This window comes from Musca vetustissima, unplaced genomic scaffold (genome assembly GCF_032173495.1).
Source record: "Musca vetustissima isolate MV318-11 ecotype Yass unplaced genomic scaffold, APGP_CSIRO_Mvet_v1 utg27537, whole genome shotgun sequence".
NCBI classification, from domain to species: Eukaryota; Metazoa; Arthropoda; class Insecta; order Diptera; family Muscidae; genus Musca; species Musca vetustissima.
This window is the reverse complement of record NW_026882770.1, coordinates 86502-113154: the sequence shown is the minus strand read 5'-3', so window position 1 is coordinate 113154 and position 26653 is coordinate 86502. Positions and strand designations below refer to the sequence as shown.

General features: G+C 33.4%; 2 protein-coding genes across 2 annotated transcripts; one reads left to right on the top strand and one right to left on the bottom strand.

The window, feature by feature from the left end:
• Window positions 1-7338: 7338 nt before the first annotated feature.
• LOC133329435 (L-threonine ammonia-lyase) lies at window positions 7339-17137 on the top strand. Its single transcript, XM_061537908.1, has 6 exons — window positions 7339-7623; window positions 7690-7760; window positions 14375-14471; window positions 14538-14891; window positions 14956-15248; window positions 16774-17137. Exons 1-6 carry the CDS (start codon window positions 7339-7341, stop codon window positions 17135-17137), a joined length of 1464 nt encoding a protein of 487 aa, XP_061393892.1.
• Window positions 17138-17266: 129 nt separating this feature from the next.
• Window positions 17267-21454, bottom strand: LOC133329434 (radial spoke head protein 6 homolog A-like). The gene is made up of 3 exons (XM_061537907.1): window positions 21120-21454; window positions 18925-20021; window positions 17267-18051 (listed from the first exon to the last, which is right to left on the bottom strand). The coding sequence occupies exons 1-3, from the start codon at window positions 21452-21454 to the stop codon at window positions 17267-17269; spliced, it is 2217 nt and encodes a 738-aa protein (XP_061393891.1).
• Between the last annotated feature and the right edge of the window lie 5199 nt (window positions 21455-26653).

The window sequence follows — 26653 nt, the reverse complement described above, 5'->3', positions numbered from 1 at the left end:
GTTCGGTCCTATATTATTAACCCCAAATTTGTTTCCGTGACCATAGAATTACCAGGCGCGTCGGTTTTGTGTGCATCTCATCCAATATGAAACACCACTTGATCATTCCGTCGTGGCCTTCTGCGTGAACCATCACTTGGCTCGCCTTTTGAGTGGGGGAATCCTCCAACATGACCTAGCCAACGTAGTCGCTGCAGCTCGATCCATCTCATGTTTCATTCGACGACGATATTCACCGTCGACGCAGATCGGCCCATATATCTTCCGGAGAATTTTTTTCTCAAACACTCCAAGAGCTGCCTGATCTGCTTGTGCAAGTACCCATACTTCGACGCAGATCGGCCCATATATCTTCCGGAGAATTTTTTTTTCTCAAACACTCCAAGAGCTGCCTGATCTGCTTGCGCAGGTACCCATACTTCAGATCCATACAACAGCACGGATATTATCAGCGTTTTGTGGAGTGAGTTTGGTCTGGCCTTGCTTGTGAGTTGCTTACTCAGACCATTGTAGCATCTGTTGGTCAACAGTATTCTCCTTCGGATTTCAAAGCTGATGTTATTAATGTTGTTTATGACGGTACCAAGGTATATAAAATCGTTCACTACCTCCAAACAGTAGTTTTCAAGTTCCACAGTTGGTCCGAGTCTACTGGACGCCTAGCGCGTTGGTAACATCAGCTTGGTCTTTTCGCCATTTACTGCCCAAAGGTGGCTGTTACCGCTCGCAATCGACCCATTATGTCGATGTTGTCGGCGTAGGCGAGTAACATATGCTCTTTGGTGTACAGTGTGCCATTTCTGTTCACATTTGCATCTCGTATAATCTTTTCCAGCAGGATGTTAAACAGCTCACACGACGAACTGTTACCTTGTCTGAATCCTCGTTCGGTATTGAAGGGCTCCTAGAGGTTCCGACTTTAACTGCTGACATTGTACCAGTTAAAGTATTAATTTTGCAGGAATGTCAAATGCAGACATGGCTTTAAACACCACAGAACGGATAGGGCTGTCGAATGCGGCTTTAAAGTCGACGAATAGGTGGAATGTGTCGATGTGTTTTTCGTGGGGTTTTTCCAGGATCTGGCTCAGAGTGAAAATCTGGTCAATGGTGGATTTGCCAGGCATTAAGCCGAATTGGTATGGTCCAATAATGTCATTGACCATTGCCTTCAGTCGTTCGTACAGCTCGCTGGATAGCACTTTATATGCGATGACACGGAGACATTTTCCTCTATAGTTTTGGCACATATCGTCTTGTCTCCTTTTTTGTGCACGGGACACAGGATGCTGAGGTTCCAATCATTGGGCATGCATCTCTCTAGCCAAATTGTACAAATTAGGCTGGTAATTCATCGGCACCTGCTGCTTTATTGTTCTTCAGCCGATTAATTGCTACTCTGACCTCATCTTGGCTAGGTGGTATACACTCTATACCATAATTTCTTATTGATTCTGGGGTATATTCTTCACCACCATTATTTCATACCAAAAGCTTTTCAAAATACTCCTTCCAGATCCTCAGCACGTTATCTGTATCTTTCACCAGGTTTCCATTTTTACATCTACTGGAGGACGTGCCTGGGCCAAAGCCTTCGGTTTGGTGTTTTACTCGTTGGTAAAATTTCCGGACTTTATTCTGGCTCCTGTATATCTCAATTTGCTCACGCTTACGTTTTTCTTGTTCTTTCTTCTATTATCTGAAAATACGTTTCTTCTCTTTCCTTTTCTCCCGATAATTCTCCATCACATTACGTGTTGCTACTGTCTGCAGGGTTGCCCTATACGCTGCGTTTTTTAAATCAGTAGCATTACGACGCTCCTGATCGGTTCTTGATGGTGGTTTTTGGTACCCAAGTGTTGCTTTTACTGCAGTTTGTAGGGAGTGGGCATTTTTTTGCCATTGTGCTTCTATATTATTATCGGGACAAGGAGTGCTTTCGTCAAGCAAGTGGGTAAGTTGAGCGGAGTATGCTTCTGCTATCTGTTGTGTTTTCGGCTTTTCTACGTCGAGTTTCCGTCTTACATTAGATCGCACCTTTGCTGCTACATTAAGACGGGTGCGAGCCTTGACTTCCACAAAGTAATGGTGCGAATTGATATTCGCTTCTCGTATCGACCGACTGTCACAAAATGATCAATTTGATTTCTCGTTGCCTGATCAGGATAAATCAATATGGCCTTGTGTATATCGAGATGCTTGAATGTTTTTTGTTTTTTGTTGCCGCGAAGTCAATCAACCTCATGCCGTTGTCGGATGTTTCTTCATGGAGCTGAATATTCCGACAGTGGGACCAAAAATGTTTTTCCTTTCGATTTTTTGCATTGAAATCTCCTAGCAGAGTTTTAATATCATGGCCAGGTCAGCAGTTATATGCTGTTTCTAGACGTTCGTAAACTATGTATTTGGTCTGCTCATCTTTGTTTTCCGTCAACATGGGCGTAAATAAGACTGATGTAGAATACCTTCTCTTTTATACGAATTATACCAATTCGCTCATCTACTGGAGTGAATCTGGAGACGAGGTCTTTTATTTTCCTGTTAAACATAACCTCGCAGCCAAATTCATGTCTCGTTTCGTGGCAGTTATAATACAGTGTGCAATCATTGATTGCACAGTGATTTACTTACGCCAGTCCCTTTTCATCGCATTTCCTGTATGCCAATAACATCGACTTTATACTTCTTGAGTACAACCGCCAAAGCGAAAACTGCGCCTGACTTTCTATTCAATTTTGTTGTAGTTCATCGTGAAAGTTGACTTGAATTTCTACCCATATCGAGTTTCGATTGTATCTTTATTTAAATTTTTGGCGAGGCGATTTCTGTCCTTTTTCGATCTACTCGTTCAAAGTTGTATATTTTAATGCTGGATTTTTATTGGATGTGTATACAATACTCTTTCTTTAGAAAGATTGGCAGCTCGTAGAGTTTTATGACTTATCCTTGTATTCGCCCTGGTAGGGCTGATATTTGTATTTTCCCCTTTGACTGCCTCAAATTCTTCTAACCACCCCCCCCCTAACATATATGAAGTTCAAAAATGAAGTCTCTCGGTTCCATCTCTTTATCAAATATCATATATTTGATAAAACGGCCAATTGGATCCTAATTTTTAATATCGTATATTTTTACCAAGCCTAATTCTAGTTCAAAGATGGATCCATTCTTCTGGTATCTCTTCCACAAAGTGTCAAAATATTGTACATCCAATTTCAAACAAATAGAGTTATGATTTTACACAAACTTTGCACATCGTAATAGTTTTACCAATCCTTGATCAAGTTTAAAGATGGTACCCATCAGCCCACTACTTCTGATACTTCCAGAATGGTTAACATTTTGAAAATCTTGTAAGTTTCATTCTAAGCAAATGGAGTATCCGATTTGATCAATGAATTGGACAACGTAATAGCTTATGCAAACAGATGGGTCCATGGGTCAAATTTCAGGGTAGGAGGAAAAATTCTTTCAAATTTGTATAAAGGGGACTTACATTTACAACCCCACACATGATCACATGGCCGCACTAGATAAGCAAGGACCTTAACCACAACACAAAATTTGTTAAGGTTGTTTATATTTAACTATAGATGACAGCCCCATCACCTAGGGATAGGCCACATCAGGTAAAAACATGATTGACGAAACTAACAAAAGGAATTTTTGGAAGCCCTCCCAAGAGGAGTAACAGAAGACAAAAAAATACCTCACTCGGAGTGTCGCGATTTTATTGAAATTAGATTGGGCTTAGGTACTACTTATGAGAAGCAAGATCCCCGTCTAGTATTGGTTGTGTAATAATTAGACCTCGGATTTTGCATATTTGCATATTTTTTAATAATGAAGATATCGAAATTCTGATTGGACACAAATTCGTTTCAAAGAATTTAGAATTATTTGAAGGGTTCATATTTTTTAATTTTTTGCATATTTGCATATTTTGCATATGCACGAGATATGCAAAAAATATGCAAAATATGCAAAAAATATGCAAAATATGCAAAAAATATGCAAAATATGCAAAATATATGCAAAAAATATGCAAAATATGCAAAATATGCAAAAAATATGCAAAATATGCTAGGTCGATATGCAATAAATATGCAAAATATATGCATAAAATATGCAAAATATATGCTAAAAGATGCAAAAATGTGCAAAATATGCCAAAAATATGCACGGTATGCTAGGTCGATATGCGATAAATATGCAAGATATATGCAAAAAATAAGCACGGTATGCTAGGTCGATATGCTATAAATATGCAAAAATATGCAAAACTATGCAAAATATATGCAAAAAATGCAAAATATGCAAAAAATATGCAAAATATATGCAAACATATGCAAAATATGCAAACATATGCAAAATATATGCAAACATATGCAAAATATGCAAACATATGCAAAATATATGCAAAATATGCAAACATATGCAAACATATGCAAAATATATGTAAAATATGCAAACATATGCAAAATATGCAAAATATATGCAAAATATGCAAACGTATGCAAAATATGCAAAAATATGCAAAATATGCAAAAATATGCAAAATATATGCAAAATATGCAAAATATATGCAAACATATGCAAAATATGCAAAAATATGCAAAATATATGCAAAATATGCAAACATATGCAAAATATACAAAAAAATATGCACGGTATGCTAGGTCGATATGCGAGAAATATGCAAAAAATATGAAAAATATAGGCAAAAATATGCAAAATATGTGCAAATATGAGCAACATATTTCACATATGCAATCATGTTAATAAAAAAAATTTCAGGGTAGTTTTCGAATTTGTGTGCTTTCTTTATTTTTAACCTATAGAAATCTAATTGCGTTTCATGGTTCAACTGTTAGATTTTTGGGGCATTATGAAAAATTTGCTAAATATATGTATAAAACATGCAAACATATATAACAGTTATATGGCGATATACTAAAACGTGGACCGATATATCCCATTTCCAATACCAAACATCCTAGGAGTAATAATAATATATGTGCAAAATTTTAAAGTTCTATCTTTAATATTGCGACCTAGCATACCGTGCATATATTTTGCATATGTTTGCATATATTTTGCATATATTTTGAATATTTTTGCATTTTTTGCATATTTTGCATATGTTTGCATATTTTGCATATTTTGCATATTTTTGCATATTTTGCATATCGACAATGCATATTTTGTATATTTTTTGCATATATTTATCGCATATCGACCTAGCATACCGTGCATATTTTTTGCATATTTTGCATATTTTTTGCATATTTTGCATATGTTTGCATATGTTTGCATATTTTTGCATATTTTTGCATATTTTGCATATGTTTGCATATTTTGCATATTTTTGCATATTTTGCATATTTTTGCATATTTTGCATATTTTTGCATATTTTGCATATCGACAATGCATATTTTGTATATTTTTTGCATATATTTATCGCATATCGACCTAGCATACCGTGCATATTTTTTGCATATTTTGCATATTTTTTGCATATTTTGCATATTTTTTGCATATTTTGCATATTTTTTGCATATATTTTGCATATTTTTTGCATATATTTTGCATATTTTTTGCATATATTTTGCATATTTTTGACATGACCCCAAATATCGATTAATTAAAGCATGAAACGCCTAAATACAAAATTTGAGTCCAATCGGATAAAGCATAAAAAATATGCAAAAATCCGAGGTCTAGTAATAATGTAGTAGATTCAGAGATGTACTTTTTAGTACTATTTATAAAATATTTTACATAGTTAACCGTTAATATCAAATATTATTAGAAAATAATATTTAAATAAAAACAGAGTTGATCCGCTTCAACCACTAAATGCCTAATTTTAGACACTTTGATTAGAAAATACGCCTAACATCATTAAAATACCCAGAAAGGAGCCGGATCTCTATAGAGAGGCTATGTCAAAACATGATCATCAACCTTTCTGGTAGAAATACTCCTTTTCAGCCCTTGAACAAATGTTTAAAAAAGAGATTTACAAAATCCAGTCTTGTCTCCTTATAATATTCCTTAAAAACACCTTTTCGAAGGTCATTAAACCCACACTTACACCATTCTCGGTGTCAAAAAATTTTATTTATTTTTTCGATTCTACACTAATTCAAGAATATCCCTACAAAATTTCAAATGAAAATCTCAAGAACTCTTGAAGATATAGCCGATTTATTGTGTCAGCATCAAGTGACGGCAAGAGTGATTCTCAAATTTATAACGCATTTTTCTCGAAGCAGTGTTTACGAATCGTGGGCACGATAACTCAAAAACTAATAATCCAATCGGTTCCAAATTTTGACATGTTTCTCTGAGAGTGTATAGCCCTCGTATGAACTAGGAAGAACTTCCTTATTTTTTTACACAGGTATTAGTCAAAATTAAGCGAATTTCAAAAAAAAAAAAAAAAAAAACAAAGTTCCGCCATCTTGTTAATATTGGAGCGAATTCAATAATCCTAGTTCATACGAGCCACACATGAACCCTTTCTAACATCGTTGGAAAAATCTAATCACCTTTTGTAGAAAGATTGCCAGCTCGTAGTGCCTTGCCTTCGCAATGGTAATGAAGATATTGGTATTCCCCCCTTTGACTGCTTCAAATTCTTCTTCGATTAAGATCCTTAAGATATTGTTTATAATGGAAGCGGTAGTACCACCTTTATGTCTTTCATGAGGGCCTAGCAACTGATGCATCCGAACCCCCTGCCATTCATATAACCAACATCAATCGCCACCTAGAGAAGCAACTATGTAAGCAAGGTCGTTTTTATTTAACTAGAATGGATTTTTTTACTTGTTTACTTTGGATATCGTAAATCTTTAATCTATTGTAATTTTTTCGGATTTTTTCTAAAGGATTTATATTATTCATTCCCATTTTTATACCTAGAAATCCTATTATAAAACCTCATATCAATGATTATTTACCACACATAGGAATCTCTCTCTATAATTCTCTTATCACTTCGCAAATAGTTTAATCAAACTGCCTGTCTGTGTGTAGGGTATACCCTCAGTCGCTGATAATTCACGAAGAAGATTATCAGCGACAGAAGCAACAGCAGTTTAGTGCGAAATGGAAATATGACGAATTATGATTTACGTTTTGAAATCTAAAGCAACAAGTGGCGGAATATTTAACATTCAAAATAATTGGCAAAACTAAAATTCAGTTGTTTTCATTAAATCGACTGGTGAAGGTCGTGTCGTGACAGTGAATTTTAGTGGAAAAAAATAGAATAAAGGAAGTGAAAATATTAGCAAAAATACCAAAAAAAAAAAAAAAAAGGAATTAAAATGGGTGGTGGTCAAAATGGTGTAGAAATTCCTGTCACAACGGAAAAAGTGACAAATGGCACAAAATCCTCCGCAAATGGTGGCGGCAAGGCAATCATCAAGGAAAATGTAAATGGTACCATCGTTATACCTAGCGCTAACATGAATATTCCAGCACAATTTGAAGCAAATGGTGAAATTATTGATCCTCATTGTGATCCCAAGAAACCACAAAAGATTTCATTCCATGACATCACATCGGCGGCATTTTTAATTAAGGATGGTATTGAAAGAACGCCATGTCCGGTAAGTAGAAGATTTTTAAGACATTTGAAATGTCCTCTTATATTGAAATGTAAATTTGGATTTTAGCGTTCAACCACCTCAGATTCATATGGCATGGATTTATATTTGAAAAAGGATTTTCTGCAATACACAGGAAGGTAAGAATTATACATGTTACGAAATTTAAGTTTAAAATTATTTGGTGGAATAGGAAATCAATAGGGAATGGAAACGTAAAATTCTGCTTTAGTTTCAGAAATTATTGGACTATTATATAACAACACTAATCAAGTATTGTTCTATTAAACCAGTTCAAATCGAACTGTACTTTTTGCTATGTCGCAAATTTTTGGCGATGTGGAAAATTTATTTTTAAGATGAAATAACTCGTGGGGTATAAAAAAACCTAATGTCATGATAATTTTTTGATCAAATTTCTATAAAAAATATCTACCGCTCAGACATGTTTTCAGGCGTGTTTTTTTATACCGTCCTCATTTAGTTTGAACACCTCAAAATAAGTTGGAACTTCTTGATCAGAATAAGCTTCTATGACGACTTAGCCATTTTTGTATGTCCGTCTGTTGACATTACAATGAAGATCGCAATATCTAAGATAGGTCCCTGAAAGTATAGCAAATGGGATATATCGGTCCACGTTTTGGTGTAGACCCCATATAAGAAACCTTTCAATATTTGTTATTTTAGAGGTTTGGACATATTGTTCAATCGTATTTGTTCTATTTTATTATTTTTCGATTCTCGTTGCATAGAAAATCTACCTACTAACAATTACCTATAATGTCTCAAATGTCGGGGTATTCGTCATATAACGGTATCTCTCATTATTTGACATTTTTGGGATTTTGGACACTGTCCGAACTGACTGTAATTTTCTATTTTAAATTTTAATTTTATAGAAAATCTCTACAAAAAATATCAATATCAGTCCCGTTTCGTTAGAGCGGTTAGTCCCCATATATCGTAGTCAATAGTCCCGCGTCATTTTCAATATGTTCAAAGAGTTAGCCTAAACTTTGAACAATATAACTTTCCAAATACATTTTAATACCCCCCAGCCATGAGGTGGATATTTAAAATACCTCGAATCGGGTCTTCCGGGAGAAAACGAAATACCAAACTACAGACACTGGATTTCGTTTTCTCTTGAAGCGCCGATCTATTTTAGGTATTTTAAATATCCACCTCATGAAGAGGGGAATATACAGTTAGTCATTTTTTAGCCGTATTTTCCAACCGAAGTGGGTGTTTTGTAGCATTTTGGGTTCTTAGGTCCATATTAGGGTTCAATTATAATATGTTATGCTCACATATAAAGGTCTCGCTAATTATACTCTCAGGGTATATACACTTTGATACGACAAAAATGTGCCCCATCGAAATATTGGTTTTAGCCCCAATGTTTCTTTGGACCAAATCCGTTTCAAATCCTCCCCCTTATGTGAAAATATTAGGTTGGGAAAAAAACAAATCCATTAGGCCGTTCATCGAAAATGTCGATAAAATCGGAAAAATTATGTCATGTTAGCAGTCGTTAGCAGGAGCTAAAAATCGACAACAAAAAAAACTGTTTTAAAACATTTACACTAAGATGGATTCAAAAAGTAGAAGAAAAAATAGGATGGATCGAATTTCCATCTGGGAAACCTTGGTCAAACGGAATGAGATGGTGACTGGAGATGAGAAATGGATCATATACGATAACTCTGTGCGACAACGATCGTGGTCAAAGAGCGGTGGCAAACCATTACTGACGGTCAGGAAGGTTCTGCTATGAATTTGGTGGGACTGGAAGGGGATTATTTATTGGGAGTTGCTTCCAAATGGCCAAACGCTAAATTTTGATCTCTACTGTCAACAACTGGACCGTTTGAAGATAATAATTGACCAAAGCGGCCAAAATTGGCCAACAGGACAGGTGTCCTGTTCCACCAGGACAAAGCCAAGCCACACACATCTACTGTGACTCGCCAGAAACTTCGGGAGCTTGGTTGGGAAGTTTTAATACATCCGTCACTTATCCGACTAGACACCAAACGAATATAATATTTTTCTTGCATTGCAAAATTTCTTTAATGATAAAAAATTTGTTTCTAGGGAGGATTGTGAAAATCGACTACTTATAGTTTTTTTTTGGAAATAGCGAGCAGGACTTCTATGAGAGAGGCACTATAAAGTTACCTTTAAAATGGCAACAAAACGGTGCATATCGGACATTCCGAAACATGTTAAATAAACTCCTAATGTTCATATAAAAATAATGGATTTCTTTTTCCCCAACCTATAATTTTCGATCGTTAATAGAGACTTTCAGGCCTGATATTTTCTATTTACATCGTTAAGTTCATCTGTAGAGATGAATTCAGAATTTCAGCTCCTCTAAAGAGACTATACATTTTCATGTACCAACATAAACTTATATTATTTAGAGAATATTTTTCAATGACCAATTCAAAATTGCATTTTTAGGAAAAATTTAAAAGAACCTATAAATTCGTAGAGATTTTTAGGTATATTTTACTTGGAAAGAAATCCAGCATGGGTTTTTAAATTATATGTTTTATTTAAAAAAACCTCAAAGAAGACCTTCAGGTCTTTCATTAAACAAGAATATTAATCTTCTATGAGGGAACCCTTCAGCTCTTCTATGAAGGAGAACTCCTTATTCTCTATGATGATGAACTGCAGATCTACTTTGAAGAGTCAGTATCTCTTGACTAACAATTGACGTCTTCGACATTCAATCTTTTGGTCGTCTAAAAATACTTCAGAAACTCCATGGAATTCCGGTCGTCAATAGAGACTCCAAGGCCTTAAGTACGTCAACAAATCATAGACTTCGGCCCATTTTTGAGATTCCCTGGTCTTAAAATCGTCTATAGAAACTTGCAGGCATAAGCTTTGAAACCTCATCAAAAACTCTGTATAATAGTACGTTTACATTTAACCGGATTTCGTTAACCCAGTGGGTTTCAATTGTCAATACCTTTACATATATGTCAAATAAATCCTCATAAAGTAGGTTAACCCGGTAAAAAGTTCTAATGTAAATGCCGTTTAAAACGGCTAAACATTTCAAAAAATGTTATACATGTTCATAAAGTAAATAAAATTCCATGCTATTTTTAAAAACATAATTTGTCATATTCATATTGACACTAGTATTACGTTGGAATCAAATCAGCTGGGTTTTGCTATTACCTTTTATAATTGTACCATGGTAAAATTCAATGATTTCCAAAATCAATATATATATATTTTTTTTTTTTTTTGAGTACACTTGAACATATTTTTAAATATATCTGCTATATGCCGATTTACAATATCAAACATAATTGAAATCAGTTTTTTAGATAAGACATCCAAAGTTTTTTTTTAATTCTTTGATAATTATCAAAATAAACGAAAATTGTTAAGCGCTTTAAGACAAATCGTACAATATAAAAAGCCTTCTTCTATAAAGAAGAACTCCAAAATCAATGTCTCTCCGACCTAATGATTTTTTAATATATTTTAAATTGATAATGAATTTTCTATTCATTGAAGCTGAATTAGTTTTTGTATGGCGCAATCAATAATAATTTGCCACCAATTTGATTAATTAAATTCCATACAAACGAAATTCAAAAATAAGCGAAAAAAGTCAAATTGATGATATCTCTGCATTTTTTTAGAAATTGAAACCTTTGTCCTATTCGAAAAAAAATTAAACCAACACACACACGTGTACAGATACGATTGAATGCATTTTGAAATGAGATGTAGTAAAGTTACTTAATTACCATTTCTTATCGCAAAACATTTATTAGTACACATATAGGGTGTTTTATTTAAGAATGATAATATTTAAAAAATGTATGTACTAAAATTAAAAAATACAATTTGAAATTCGTTGCAATTAAATTAGCAGTTAAAATATTAAAAAAAATGTAATTAATAGAGAACAATTTAAAAATATGTTGGTCGAATTTAACACAAGAGTATCGAAATATTCAGACTTTCGTTCTATTACAATGAAAATGTTTTTGGTACATTTTAGTGCTGCTTTGAAATGTCAGCTGACCTACATAAAAGAAATAGTTACCTTCCCCCACCAGGAAATAAAACGTTAACCCCTTTAACATTAGATTCCATCAAATTTCAAAGTTAATTGCTGGCCAATCTATGGACCTCCATAAAAAGGGGAAATAAAACAAAACCGAGACGTCTGCCACAGTTTCATGATTACAAAACATGAAGCGTGGCTGATTGGAAAACTTTTTTCCACTGACCGTTAAAGAAAAAAATGATTGTCATAATTAATAAATATAGACATTCGATTGATAAGGGAAAATATAGCATTGGATTGGCTACATACTATTTGTCTGGACATTGTCGTAATGTAATTAATCATGATGAGCAACATAATAGTTTCCAGCTATTAACAATAATGAAGATTTTGAAAATTAAAAATTATGACATGATGTAATGTGATTTAAAAGGAAATACAAATCAAAAATACTGACTCACCTTAAAGTCCCTTTACATAATAAATTTATTATATTGCAGAAGGTCTACAGAAGGCATATTTTTCAGAACTGTTACTTTTTCCTCCACGAAGGTTACTTTTACCTCCACCACTATACTCATATAGGCAACCTCCACGTTCTTGCATATTATCCTTATTGGATGCACCAAGTTCAGATAGGGTCGATCGGATACTTTAACCTTGAATTGAAAACAAACTAGTTATATGTATTTAATGAGGATAATGGTATAAACCCCCCAAGAAGGTCTCAAAGAAGACCTTCTAGTCTTCCATTAAACATGCATTTTAACATTCATCAGCTTTTTTATGAAGAAAAAATCCAGTTCTTATATAAAAAAAGAACTCCAGATCTCCTATGAAGAAAAGATCAAGTTCTTCTATAAAGGTAATTGGGTAGATCATTGAGAAGTCCTTCTGTTTTTATTAAACAGGAAAATCTTCAGCCTTTGTATGAAGAACCCCAGATCTTCTATGTAGAAAAATTCCAACTCTTCTACAAAGAGCTAATAGTTGTATAGTTCATTGACTCCTTCGACAACAAAGACTTTCAAGATTTTGATTGTCTAACAATACTTCAACGTCTTTAAAGACTCGCTGCCCTTGTGATCCTCTAGAAAGACTACCATGCCTTAAGGTCATCTGTAAATAATTCCCAGGCTTCAACCCGTCTATATAGATACCTGGTAACAAATATCGTAAATAAAAACTTATAGATAATTCGCAGCCTTCAGCTCGTCTAACTATATAATATAATTTTTTCCAACATAATTTTTTTTTAGAAAATATTGAAACTCTAAGGCTCGTATATACGGAATCACTGGCCCTAAGCTCTTCTATGGAGACTCCAAGGGCTTATAGAGTATTCTTATCGTCTATAGAGACTTCCTGGCCTTGACAACGCTCATTGAAAATCTATAGAGATCCCTGAACTTCAGATCATCTGTTTAGACTAATTTTGAAACTCTCAGGCTAATCTAAAGGGATTCACTGACTTAATGCTCTTCTATGAAGGCCGTCAGGGCTTGGATTTTTTAGAAAATATTCAAGTTTGCATTCTTATAGAGACATTTTGAAGGACATTTAATAGCGACTTTATTTAAAAAATATTTTTAGGTCCCAATAAAACCGTGACTTTTTTATAGAATATTTTTCAGGGACCAATGACTTAATTACTTACTTAGCTGGCTTGTGAGAGAAAATTTGTTCCATAAGCCGAGCTTAAAAAAGATTTCCAGGCGCTTCTGTCTTTTGCGCAGCTCTTCCAATTTGAAAGACCATGCATCGAGATGTTGTCTTCTACTTGGTATTTCCATCAAATTCGTGGCTTTACTCTCCGTTTTTCCTTCCTCAGTTGGGTCGCTTTTATATGTCTTTTGAGCTGGGGCATCCTCATCCATTTTCACAACGTAATCGCTGCAATTCGATACGTCTGACTATGTCGATGTCCGAAAATAAATGGTATAACTCATGATTCATTCGACAGCGATATTCACCGTCCACGGATATCGGCCAATACATATTCCGGAAAATTTTTCTCTCAAACACTCCAATAGCTGCCCCATCTGCTTGCGCATGTACCCATTCTTCAGATTCATATAAAAGCACGGGTAGTATCAGTGTCTTGTAGAGTGTGAGTTTGGTCTGGCTCCCGCCTTGTTTCGAAACTGCTTACTTACACCATAGTAGCATCTGTGTTGGCCAACACTATCCTTATCCGAATTTCACACAGTACGATGGGAGGGAGACTAATTACTCTATAGTTGGCACATATCGTCTTGTCTCCATTTTTGTACACGGGACACAGGATACTGAGGTTCTAATCGTTTGGCATGAATTCCTCTCGCCAATTTGTACTACTCATGCTCTAGCTCCTGACCATTGATTGATTAGTTCGGCTGGTAACCCATTAATTGCTATTCTGACCACATCTTGGCTAGGTGGTATACAATCTATACCTTCATGCCATATTAAGGCCAAAAATATATATATATTTACTATTGGGAGATTTTTAGTCTAGATAGGTTGGAGAATTGTATCTCTATAAGAGGTATAGAAAAAATTATATTTCTATCAGGTATCTATGAACATTATTTACGTATACATCCCAGTAAATAATATATTCTCAGGAAACTTAGAGATCTAGTATTTTCAATATTAAATATTATAATATTCCTCCCTTGTTACCGCTCCCTTATAAAAAAAACATGTCCATTTTAATTTCAGTTTCAAAGAACGTGGTGCCCGCTATGCTTTATTATCTCTATCGGATGAACAAAAGAAAATCGGTGTTATATCAGCCTCATTGGGTAATCATGCTCAGGTAAAAAATACCCTAACTTCTCATTTAACTTCAATAATATCCAATTTTCGTTTTTCTGTTCTACAGGCTCTCAGTTATCATGGCTGGAAATTGAATATCCCCGTCACGGTGGTTATGCCCAAAGCTGCACCGATTATGAAAATTCAGAAATGCCGCAACTACAAAGCCAATGTTATTGTCGAGGGTAAAGATATGGGTGAGGCCAAGGCATTGGCCATGAAAATGGCCAAAGAACAGAAGATGTTGTACATCAATGGCTACGATCATCCACACATTATGGCCGGACAGGGTACTATTGGTTTGGAAATTTTAGAACAAGTACCAAATCCAGATGCCGTGATAATTCCAGTGGGTGGTGGTGGCCTTATTGCTGGTATTGCAACGGCTGTTAAGGCCCTGTCGCCAAAAACTAAAATTATTGTGAGTTCAAAAGGGGATTTTTGTTTGTAGAGAATTATTTAATTTTTATAATTTTGTTTTTAAGGGTGTCGAATCAGCCAAATGCCCTAGTTTCTCTAATGCCATGGAAAATAATGGTCCAATTCACACGCCCATTAAAAATACCTTGGCCGATGGCTTGGCTGTACCCAAGGTGGGTTATAATGCTTTCGTCACAGCTCTGCCATTGATTGATAAAATGGTTGTCGTCAAAGAGGAGTGGATTGCTTTGGCCATTCTTCGTTTGGTCGAGGAGGAGAAATGTGTGGTGGAGGGTGCTGGCGCATCAGGTTTGGCAGCCATTTTGGCTGGCCATCTGCCGGAATTGAAGGGAAAGAAGTAAGTTTATATCTATAAAAAAAATTAGTTTTGTTTATAGAAAATTTCACTCAAATTTGTATGGAAAATTTCATTGAAATTTTATAGAAACTTGCAGTGACATTTTCTCTTCAGAAAATTCATTTATTGAAATTTGATTTCAATGGACAATTTTTTTGAAAATATTCCTTAGAAAATTTAACTAAAATTTAATTCACATAAAAATGTTATTGGAATTTTATTTCTATAGAAAGTTTCTTTTGAAATTTTATTGCTATCGATAATTTCATGCAATTTTTTCAATACAAAATTTCATTGACATTATTTTTTATGGAAACTTTTCAATGACTTTTTATTTTCACAGAAAAAATCATAAAATTTTATTTCTATAGAAAATTTCATTAAAATTTTATTTCTATAGAAAAATTGCTATAGAAAATTTCATTGAAATTTTATTTCTATAGAAAATTTCATGAAATTTTATTTCTATAGAAAATTTCCTGAAATTTTATTTCTATAGAAAATTTCATTGAAATTTTATTTCTATAGAAAATTTCATTGAAATTTTATTTCTATAGAAAATTTCATTGAAATTTTATTTCTATCGAAAATTTTATTGAAATTTTATTTCTATAGAAAATTTCATTGAAATTTTATTTCTATAGAAAATTTCATTGAAATTTTATTTCTATAGAAAATTTCATGAAATTGTATTTTGATAGAAAATTTCATTGCAATTTTATTTCTATAGAAAATTTCATTGAAATTTTATTTCTATAGAAAATTTCATTGAAATTTTATTTCTATAGAAAATTTCATTGAAATTTTATTTCTATAGAAAATTTCATTGAAATTTTATTTCAATAGAAAATTTCATTGAAATTTTATTTCTATAGAAAATTTCATTGAAATTTTATTTCTATAGAAAATTTCATTGACATTTTATTTCTATAGAAAATTTCATTGAAATTTTATTTCTATAGAAAATTTCATTAAAATGTTATTTCTATAGAAAATTTCATTGAAATTTTATTTCTATTTTATTTCTATAGAAAATTTCATTGAAATTTTATTTCTATAGAAAATTTCATTGAAATTTTATTTCTATAGAAAATTTCATTGAAATTTTATTTCTATAGAAAATTTCATTGAAATTTTATTTCTATAGAAAATTTCATTGAAATTTTATTTCTATAGAAAATTTCATTGAAATTTTTTTCTATAGAAAATTTTATTGAAAATTTATTTCTATAGAAAATTTCATGAAATTTTATTTATAAAGAAATTTCGTTAGAACATTTCATTGCAATTTTAGTTTCTATGGAAAATGTTCTTGAAATTGTATTTCTATGGAAATTTTCATTAAAATTTTAGTTTCTATGGAAAAATTTCTTGAAATTTTATTTCTATAAAAAGTTTCATTGAAATTTTATTTCTATAGAAAATTTCAATGAACTTTTATTTCTTTAGACAATTCCATTTCAATTGAAATTTGTATCGAAATATTTCAACATTTTAATTTCAATATTTGTCTTCCCCTTTCCAGGGTCGTCATCCTGCTGTGCGGTGGTAATATCGATACCACAGTCTTTGGTCGCTGTTTGGAGCGTGGCTTGGCCGCCGAAGGTCGTTTGGTTAAATTCAATGTTGAGGTATCCGATCGTCCCGGTGGCATTCATGAGTTGTGTGAAATTCTCTCGGATCTTGGTGTATCCATTAAGGATATTATGCATGAACGTGCCTGGCTGAAGGATATCTACACTGTGGAGGTGAAAGTAATTTGTGAGACGAGAGATTGGGCCCATAGCACAGAATTGAAAGAAGAACTGAAGCGACATTATACAAAAGTACAATTCTCTGAGGAACCATTGGCCATACATGAACAGATGATTAACCAAGGCAAGAAATAGGAACAATCAAACACACACACAAATCGTCCTTTTTGAAAACAAGTCCCTGTTATTATTATTAATTTTATTAAAATGTATTTAATCAATAAATTATTCGATATTTATTTAAGTAATTTCAAACTGGTTTTATTACTCCTCTTCTTCCTCCTCCTCCTCTTCTTCCTCGTCCTCATCATCATCAGTATTATCATCTGCCGATTCATGTGACTCATTTTCATAATCCATCAAATGCTCCCCCATATCCCCTAGCTGTAATTCCTTTTTCAGCAAACTCAAACGATAAGCCTCCTCCAATTCCACACTGGGATCTGTGGCTTCCACAAAATCCATTGCCTCATGAGGATATTCCTCAGCTGGTTCGGGTGGATGATGCCACGTCATATTACGTCTGACATATTTATTACCCCAACCCAAATAAATGGAATCGCATAGATCTTCAAAAACAAAGGAGTACGCTCCAGGCCATAGATTGGATCGCATTATTAACATCCTTTCATTTCGATTAGTAAAGTTGCTGGTAAAACGTCCAACCCATGGCACGGAAATCTCATCATTTGCATCACGAGAACAGGGTGTTAGAATGGACGGGCCATATTCTCGCAATTCTGGTTCTTCAAATTCTTCTTCCTCGTCGCCACCTTCTTCGGAATCGTTTTCTTCACTTTCATCTTCTTCTTCGTCGTCACCCTCTTCATTGTTTCCCTCTTCTAGGCCCATTTCTTGAAGACGTCGTAATTTTTCTAAACGTTTCAATTCACGCTGTCGCTCACGTTTTGCCTTCTCTTCATCGAACCAAACAACTCGACCTTGTTTGAGGATATTGGGTCTAGTGTGAAGCCATTGTGAGGGGTTGTTCAGAGAAGTTAGGGGTCGGGGAATATATTTTTCGTTTTTGACCAAAACAATATCATTATCTGAAAGGGCACATAATTTAATGAAACTTTTGATTGACATAAATTTTTAATGAAATTTTCTATGAAAGTAAAATTTCAATGAAATTCTATATAGAAATAAATGTCAATGAAAGTTTGTAAAGAAAGTAAAATTTTCCATAGAAATAAAATTTCAATGAAATTTTCTATAGAAATACAATTTGAATGAAATTTTCTATAGAAATAAAATTTCAATGAAATTTTCTATAGAAATAAAATTTCAATGAAATTTTCTATAGAAATAAAATTTCAATGAAATTTTCTATAGAAATAAAATTTTATGAAATTTTCTATAGAAATAAAATTTCAATGAAATTTTCTATAGAAATAAAATTTCAATGAAATTTTCTATAGAAATAAAATTTCAATGAAATTTTCTATAGAAATAAAATTTTATGAAATTTTCTATAGAAATAAAATTTCATGAAATTTTCTATAGAAATAAAATTTCATGAAATTTTCTATAGAAATAAAATTTCATGAAATTTTCTATAGAAATAAAATTTCATGAAATTTTCTATAGAAATAAAATTTCATGAAAATTTCTATAGAAATAAAATTTCATGAAATTTTCTATAGAAATAAAATTTCATAAAATTTTCTATAGAAATAAAATTTCATGAAAATTTCTATAGAAATAAAATTTCATTAAATTTTCTACAGAAATAAAATTTCATGAAATTTTCTACAGAAATAAAATTTCATAAAAATTTCTTTAGAAATAAAATATCATGAAATTTTCCATATAAATTAAAAATTTAATAAAAATGTCATTAGAGAAAACATTTAAAGAAACTTTCTATTGGAAATGAAATTGTTCTAAAAAATAATTTTCCTTACCTTGCTCTCCTTCACCCTCCTCGCCTTCCCCCTCACCAAAGATCGTGCTTTCATTCTCCTCATCTTCCTCGTCACCCATTTCATCATCCACAATACCATCAAATAGACGCTGCTCACTCTTACTCATTTTGCGATAATAACCCTTAGGAGCAATATAAGTACCCGCGGTGATACGAGCAATCATAGCTCTCAAATAATGTTTCTCTTTGCCGGGAAAGCAGGGATACGAAATAATATCCGCTTCTAAATCTCCCGACAAAAATTTCTTAATCTTACGAGAAATCGCAATTTGTTTGGGGGTACAAATTGGCAACTCAATCCATTCATCGGAGAGGGAGTTCACGACAAAATATGAAAAACGATTTACCCCACGTCCTATGGGTTCAGGTGGTATGTCGAATAGCTCTTCAGTTTTAACCGTGTGTATGGGCATGGCTGGAGGTATCATTTTATCCAATTCATCTGCCGGATAATTTTCCCAACCCACCGAACCTGGTGTTAATTCAGGACCAATATGTGAGGGTAGTTTTACCTCCTCTGGCATTCTCCATTGCGACTCTTCGATTTCTTTATGCATTTGTAAAAATCGTGCATCAATTTCTTCGTTTGTCAACAAGGCCTCCACAATGTAATATGAAGCCTTAAGGCCATTTATCATACCCCAAAAACGGCATTGCCTAATGCACGGATGTGTTTGTATACGATCCATTGAACAGGCCAATTGGAATATATCTTCGGAAGAGATACTAAAACCACATTGATTCCAATAAAATTGCAGATGTTGAACACGTTCATTGAATATTCGGAACTTATAGGCGTAATCGAGTTTTAATGGTAATTTTAGATCGTCTTCTTTTTGGTGATCTTCTTCAAAGTCCTCCTCTGAGATACCAGGTTTCGTATAATCGATCATGGGTAATTTCATCGACATTAATTGTTTCTTGGCCACCTTATATAGTGGGTGTTCCTCGTAGACCCCATTGGGTGGAAACCTTTCCGGCAAATGGAGTTTTTGTTCACGAACATTGCGACTGAATTCTTCGAAGAAATCAATGACATTCGGCGGTCGTTCGTCTATGACACGTTTTATTATGTCCGATAAATGGTCGAAACTGGAAAAAAAGCAAATAAGAAATATCGTAAAGTTCGATCTGGCCGAACTTTTTATACATTCAAAATACCTAAAATCGGTCTGTATTTTGCCCATCTTCTGGTAAGAGGAATTTTGTCCACCCATAATCTGAAATGTCAAATTACAGCCACATTGACTAAAACGTTGAAAATACCGAAAACAGTGCGGAACTCTATATACGGGGGCTATATGAGCCTATATTGACAATTTTTTAAGATTTTTAATTCCCCATAAACCCATATTGCCAAATTACTGCCACTTTGGTGCAGTTAAAATCTTCAAAATGCCGAAAATGGGGCGGGGCCTTCATTTGGTGACTATATGTATGTATATTAAGAAATTTCTGTGAATAGGTATTTTTACCCAACTAGAACTCGGAATGGCAAATGTTTCTAAAAAATTCCGGAAAGGAAACCGAACTCTAAAAAAGATGACTATGGTTCGAATATTTAGTTAAAATTTGTAAAATACCGAAAATAAGACGATTTTGTTATCGCATTCTCTAGAGTTGAAAAATCTCGTTCCTAAGGCGGTTCGATCTTTTTCGGTTCACTAGTAACTAGGTCATTAATTTAGTTCCATTGTTTTTTTAGTTCAATAGGTATTTTACCCACCTAGAATGGCAAATAAAGTCACTTCGTTGGGAAAATGTAGACAAAAATACCGGAAAGGAGACCCACACTGTATACCTGGTTCGAAAATTTAGTTCCTTGTTGTTTAATGATTGGATTGAACGGAACTTAGTGAACGAGATAAAAAGGAACGACTGAAGCAAATTGAACTAAGGAACTGGCCTAGAACCGATCGTTCTTTGGTGAATAGTTCTTTTGAACTATTTCGTTCCGAGACGACCTAAATCTACCATTTTCAAACTTTTTAGGAGCTCTGTCTTATGGACATGCATAGTATTCAGTCCGATGGACATGCATAGTATTCTAATAATGAATATGTGAATGTGGGGTATCCTACATATATTTTGAGTTGTGACAAACGCAATGGCAAATTTAATATCTAGTCCACCTTATCATTGAGGGTATAATTAATATACCGTCCATAACCAAGCTTTCATATTACTCACAGATTATCACCACTTATGCTGCTGTACTGTTGCATTATCGACTTGGCCAGCGACAATTCATAGCCAATATTTGGTGCTGCGGGACGGGACAATTTTTGCTTACGACAATCCTGATTGAAGAGAGCACTGCTAATGACCGAGGAGGAGGATGAAGTACTCGTTAACAATCCCGAGGGACACTGCCCTACTGATTCATTTCGTCTCGAATTTTTTTCTTCTGATTCTGCACATGCTGGTTGGGCTCTCTGGTAGGGATAATTTCCACCAATGTTGATGCTGCTTGAAGTGTCGCTTGGTATGAAATCGTTGCAGGAGAAATTCGTATCCAAGTTCATGATTTTATTGAGGCTTTGTTAAATATTTTAGGTGTTTTGTAGGAGGCAAATAGATTTGAAAAATATATTTTTTTTAGAATTGACAATAATTGAAGAAGTACAGACCAAGTTAGATATATAAGGTAGCCGCATCGGCGAATTTGGAACATGATATGTCAAAATTGTCAACTAGGCGAATAATAATTAATTCGCCGTGACATACAATACTTGAAGCAAATTACATTCAACCAATCGGAATTCAGCATTTTTCTTGCGTTTTAATGCCCTCAATGGACTTCAAATAAAACTCGAAAAAAATGTAAATAAACCATAATAAAGGCATAGAAACGTGTTCCGGTGTCCCCTATGAATATAAAATTAGATATAAATGATTTGTTAATGGAAATGAAGCAAATTTAAACTGCTCGAAGATTCAAGATGAAGAATTTTATTCCGACAAAATATTCTGGATGAAGAATTTAAACTACTTATCAATCTTTGGGAATGGGTTTCATATAATATATGGTCAGGACCTATTCTCATATAAACCTAAAAGATTTATTGAATACCAAGTTATACAAGACCAACATTATATACAAAATAACAAAATGTTTCAGAAGACAAAATAAATCTCTATAGGTGACCAACATTTCTTCTGTTATGCTTTTATTGTCGGTTTATCGGTCATGTTTCCACCCGTAGTCTCTTTACGACCAAATTCTGTTCTTTTATGAATCCCGATGTCTATTGACTGATTTATTTTTACGGCAAATTTAAAAACAACTAATTGTTGTGACATTTAATGTTACCATCACCTGGTTTGATACGGTTACCTTCTTAATATACCTTGGTACAGACATTTATGGAAATCGTTCCCAAAACAGGGTTTTTAACTCAGAGTTTACAAATGCAACATTTTAAGAGACTCTGCTTCTGCTCTTTACGATTCTATTTTGAATTTCTTCACCCTTGTCACTATTCTCACCTCTCTCTCCCAAGAACTCGACAGAGTTGGTTACATAAGTTGCATGTTTAAACCACGAGTATAAAAACGGATTGGTCTCTTTTTGCAGTTATTTTTCCGTTCCGTACTTCTTGCTTACATCCCCTAAGAATTCAGAAGAACTGGAGGAGAGCTACTTTTCTGTAAAGCTAGTCTAAAGTCTATGCAGTCGGTGTAACAACAAACATTTTACTTAAAAATATGTCTTGCTGCAAATAGTGTGCTAGACGACCTAACGACAGATCCCGGGTTCAAATCTCAGCGGACGGTGAAAAATTTTTAAATACTTGTGAAAATAATTCAAAAATCTTCACCAGACGAAATATATCCGAAACCCCCTGTAAGAATAACTAAACTTGGCGTCAACATCAAAAAATGAGGATAATTCAAAAGAGTAATGTCAGATACATGGCAGCCCCATCAGCTAGGATAGATTGCAGAAACCAGTAATCTACTTAGCAGGAAAAATGTTAACTTTATACTAAAAATAAAAACTGTTACAATTTAAATATAGCCTCTCTTTAAAGGAATTTAAAATTTAAATTACATTCTGACTTGTTGTAAACAAAGAATTTATAATCCAAGAGAGATGAAATTGGGATCAGCTTATTTAATTGGCCCAAGGTCAAACTCTCGTCAAATTCGTAAAAATCGGTTCAGATTTATATTTCATGTAAGTGTTGCACCAAACCCAACCTTTGTTAGATTGATTCAATTCGCCGATTTGACCGACCGACGTTTGTTCTGTCGTGACGGAATTTTGCACAGTGTACTAAATTGATTGAGACGAAATATAATGGATATACCGATATCCATATGTCTATCCCATTAATACGAAAATTTACCGGTAAACCTATAGATATATATAACACATATTTAATTCTCCTCTCGTCCGACTTTGGCATTTTCCTTAATAGTTTTAAATTGTAAGGACTTTGTGGATAGTCGGCTCTAAGGGGTTCTAATACGAATAGATTTCAATACAGATTAGGCAATTAAATTGATATATTCAATTTTTGCTGAAATCAGTTCAGATTTAGATATAGCTCTCATATATATAGTTTGTTCCGATTTTAGGTAAATGGTGCACCAAACTCTCAAAATTTGTCCGATTGAGACATAATTTTGCATTAGGTCCACTTTGATGTATACAAAGTTTTGTTTTAATCGATTCTGATTTAGATATAGTTCCCATATATAGTTACGTCCGATTTTATGTAAATGGTGCACCAAAATCCCAATCTTGGTCCGATTGAGACGAAATTTGGCATAACGTATAAAATTGAGACTAGGATAGAGTGTGTTAAGTTTCATTGAAATTAGATCCGATATAGATATAGATATAACTCCTATATATAGTTTCGTCCGATTTTATGTAAATGGTGCACCAAGCTTCCAATTCTGGTCCGATTCGAACGAAATTTGGCATAACGTATAGAATTGAGACTAGGATAGAGTGTGTTAAAGGGACCCCCCCATTCTCGGGGTCAAACATTTTTTTGATTTAATTCGAATCTACACTAATTGAAGAATGTCCATACAAAATTTCAAGTGAAAATCTCAATAAATCTTGAAGATATAACCGATTTATTGTGTCAGCATCAAGTGACGGCTAAAGGGCTTCTCAAACTTTAAACGCGTTTATCTCTTTTGCGAATGGCGGGCACGATAACTCAAAAACTAATAACCCAATCGATTCTAAACTTTTACACGTTTCTCTGTGAGTGTATAGCTATCGTATGAATTATGATAAAGCCAATCGGTGAAGATCTTCCCTATTTTTTAACTTGGTTATTGGTCAAAAATCGGCGATTTTCCAAAAATATTTTTTCAAAGGTCCGCCATTTTGTTAATTTTAGAGCGAAGTCAATAATCCTAGTTCATACAAGAGCCAGAAATGTACTCTTTCTAACACCGTTGGAATTTTCGAATTCCGACGTTCCAGTGAGAGTTATCATGCCCGCCATGAAAAATAAGGACTTTTCTTTAATTACAAAAAACAACAACAAAACAATAAGGGTTCCCTTAAGTTTCATTGAAATTGGATCCGATATAAAATATAGCTCCCATATATATTTTGGTCCGATTTTAGATAAATGCTGCATCAAACTCCCAATATTTGTCCGATTGAGACAACATTTTATACAGCGTACTGGAATAGGCCCAGTTTGAATTATGTGAAGTTTTCTTGAAATCGATTAAGATTTAGATATAGCTCCCATATATATTTTCGTCTAATTTCATGCAAATGGTACACCGAGGAGCTTATGTTTTTTCGCTTTACATTAAATATTACAGAGAGTATTGGATTGAAATTTGTTGAAATCGGTTGAGGTTTAGATATAAGTTCCACATATATTCCCATCCGATTTCATCTAAATGGTGTGTGTACCAAATAACTAAAGTTTTTCCGATTGGGACAAATTTCTGTTGGATTTTGTAAAAAATATTAAGATGTAAATATAGACCCTATATATTTTCGTTTGAGTTCATTTAATTTGTGCTCCAAATAATAATGGTTTCTCCTAGGGAGATGAAATTGTGGACAGCGCAATGTGCTGCAGCATACTAATAGTGTATGCCACGGTTGCTCAATTAGGCCCTGATTTACTTCTAGCTCCCATACATAATTTTGCTGGTTTTCATACAAATGGTACATTTTCCATTTTTATGTTATTTACGGAATGTTCTCATTGAAGTGGCTACAATTTGTCATATCGGATTCCTTGTGAATAAAAAATATTTTCAGATTTTAATTAACAAAGGTTAATTTTTGAAAATAATCCCCATACAAGTCGGCTTGGCTGAACTTAACCACGTTTGTTAGTAGGAAAATTTGCTATACATTGGGAACCCAAAGAATATCGATCCGATTGAAAACAAAATGTGGCCAAAATGGAGAATATTGGGTGTACCACTATATGGGTGTTATACTAATACGCCATGTAATATTTCGTCATCAAGAGTCTTGTTGACTTTCTGCCCAATCATTCTCCAATAATGTTTCAACCTCGCCCATTTTTGATGTTAAATCTTGATTCTATAAACTTTTTTGGCCGTCGAACTTCCCTGCTGCATACTGCCTTCCGAAATGAATGCAATGCATTTCCATGGCAGATACTTAAATAAGAACTCAACTCAACACTTTGTTGATTTTGTGAGTCTTCGTATTTTTTATAAATTAAAATCATATGATCTAATAACAACAAAAGTACAGCAACAACAACTTTGAGTCAATAACATTATTATTTGTTTGAGTTGGAATAAATTTATCGAACAAAGAAAATTTTAAATGTTGACACACACAAAACGCATTTCTACCATCCCGGGCGAATACAACAGGTAGCTGCTACTTAGTGCAATTATCATATGATACGATACGACACACAATATACGAACAGTAAATATAAATATGGGATTAAAAAATGTATAACAAAGAACAAACGTTCTCACTTTTTCCACTACTCCCACTAGATAAGATATCTACATCTTCTTCTTCTAGAAATAAATAAAAAATATTCATATCAAAACATGTCGTGTCAAACAAAAAATGAGTATTGTCGTAGTCATTTCTGTTGGGGGAGTTTAGATAAATAAACACAATGATTTGAAATAGAACTTTCTATTCTACGTTTTTATGTTTACATGTTCATTTTATTAAGTTTGGCGTATTGAATTTAATAATTAACGGAATGACTCATTTTTAATGATTTTCAATAAAAAATAATAAATTGTAGTAAACATTTCTAAGTTCAAATTTGCCTAATTTATTTGGAAAATTAGGAAAATTAATTTTTCTAATGAATTTAATTTAAAATGTGGATAATTGTATTAGATAATCAATTGATAACGTCAATTTCAATAATCTGAAATAATCCTCTGTTCCTAATCTAAGATTAAAATTTCATTTAGAAAAATAATTTAAGTGCTTTATATTATCACTGGCGGATACTGTAATTTATATTGAAGTAATTTATATAAGGTTACTAAAAGAAGACAACAACTCGCAAATCAAAGATCAAATAAAATTAATTGCAGCGAGAGATAAATGTGCATCGCTCCACTCACTTTCTCTGCTTATCAATTCTTCATACTCATTTACATACATAAATAATTTATGTTCATATATTAGACTGGGTCGTAGAAATCAATCGGTTTTTAAAACGTTATGAAAACTTTTTGAAAGACAATATGAATAATATTTTTTAACGGTACGA

Excerpts from the sequence above, each read along its gene's own strand:
- LOC133329435 (XM_061537908.1), top strand. The coding sequence starts at position 7,339 with ATGGGTGGTGGTCAAAATGGTGTAGAAATTCCTGTCACAACGGAAAAA. Across the intron at positions 7,624-7,689 it reads TTGAAAGAACGCCATGTCCG|CGTTCAACCACCTCAGATTC; the intron begins GTAAGTAGAAGA and ends TTTGGATTTTAG. Across the intron at positions 14,892-14,955 it reads CGCCAAAAACTAAAATTATT|GGTGTCGAATCAGCCAAATG; the intron begins GTGAGTTCAAAA and ends TTTGTTTTTAAG.
- LOC133329434 (XM_061537907.1), bottom strand. The coding sequence starts at position 21,454 with ATGAACTTGGATACGAATTTCTCCTGCAACGATTTCATACCAAGCGAC. Across the intron at positions 20,022-21,119 it reads AGCATAAGTGGTGATAATCT|TTTCGACCATTTATCGGACA; the intron begins GTGAGTAATATG and ends CTTTTTTTCCAG. Across the intron at positions 18,052-18,924 it reads TGAGGGGGAAGGCGAGGAGG|ATAATGATATTGTTTTGGTC; the intron begins GTGAAGGAGAGC and ends GTGCCCTTTCAG.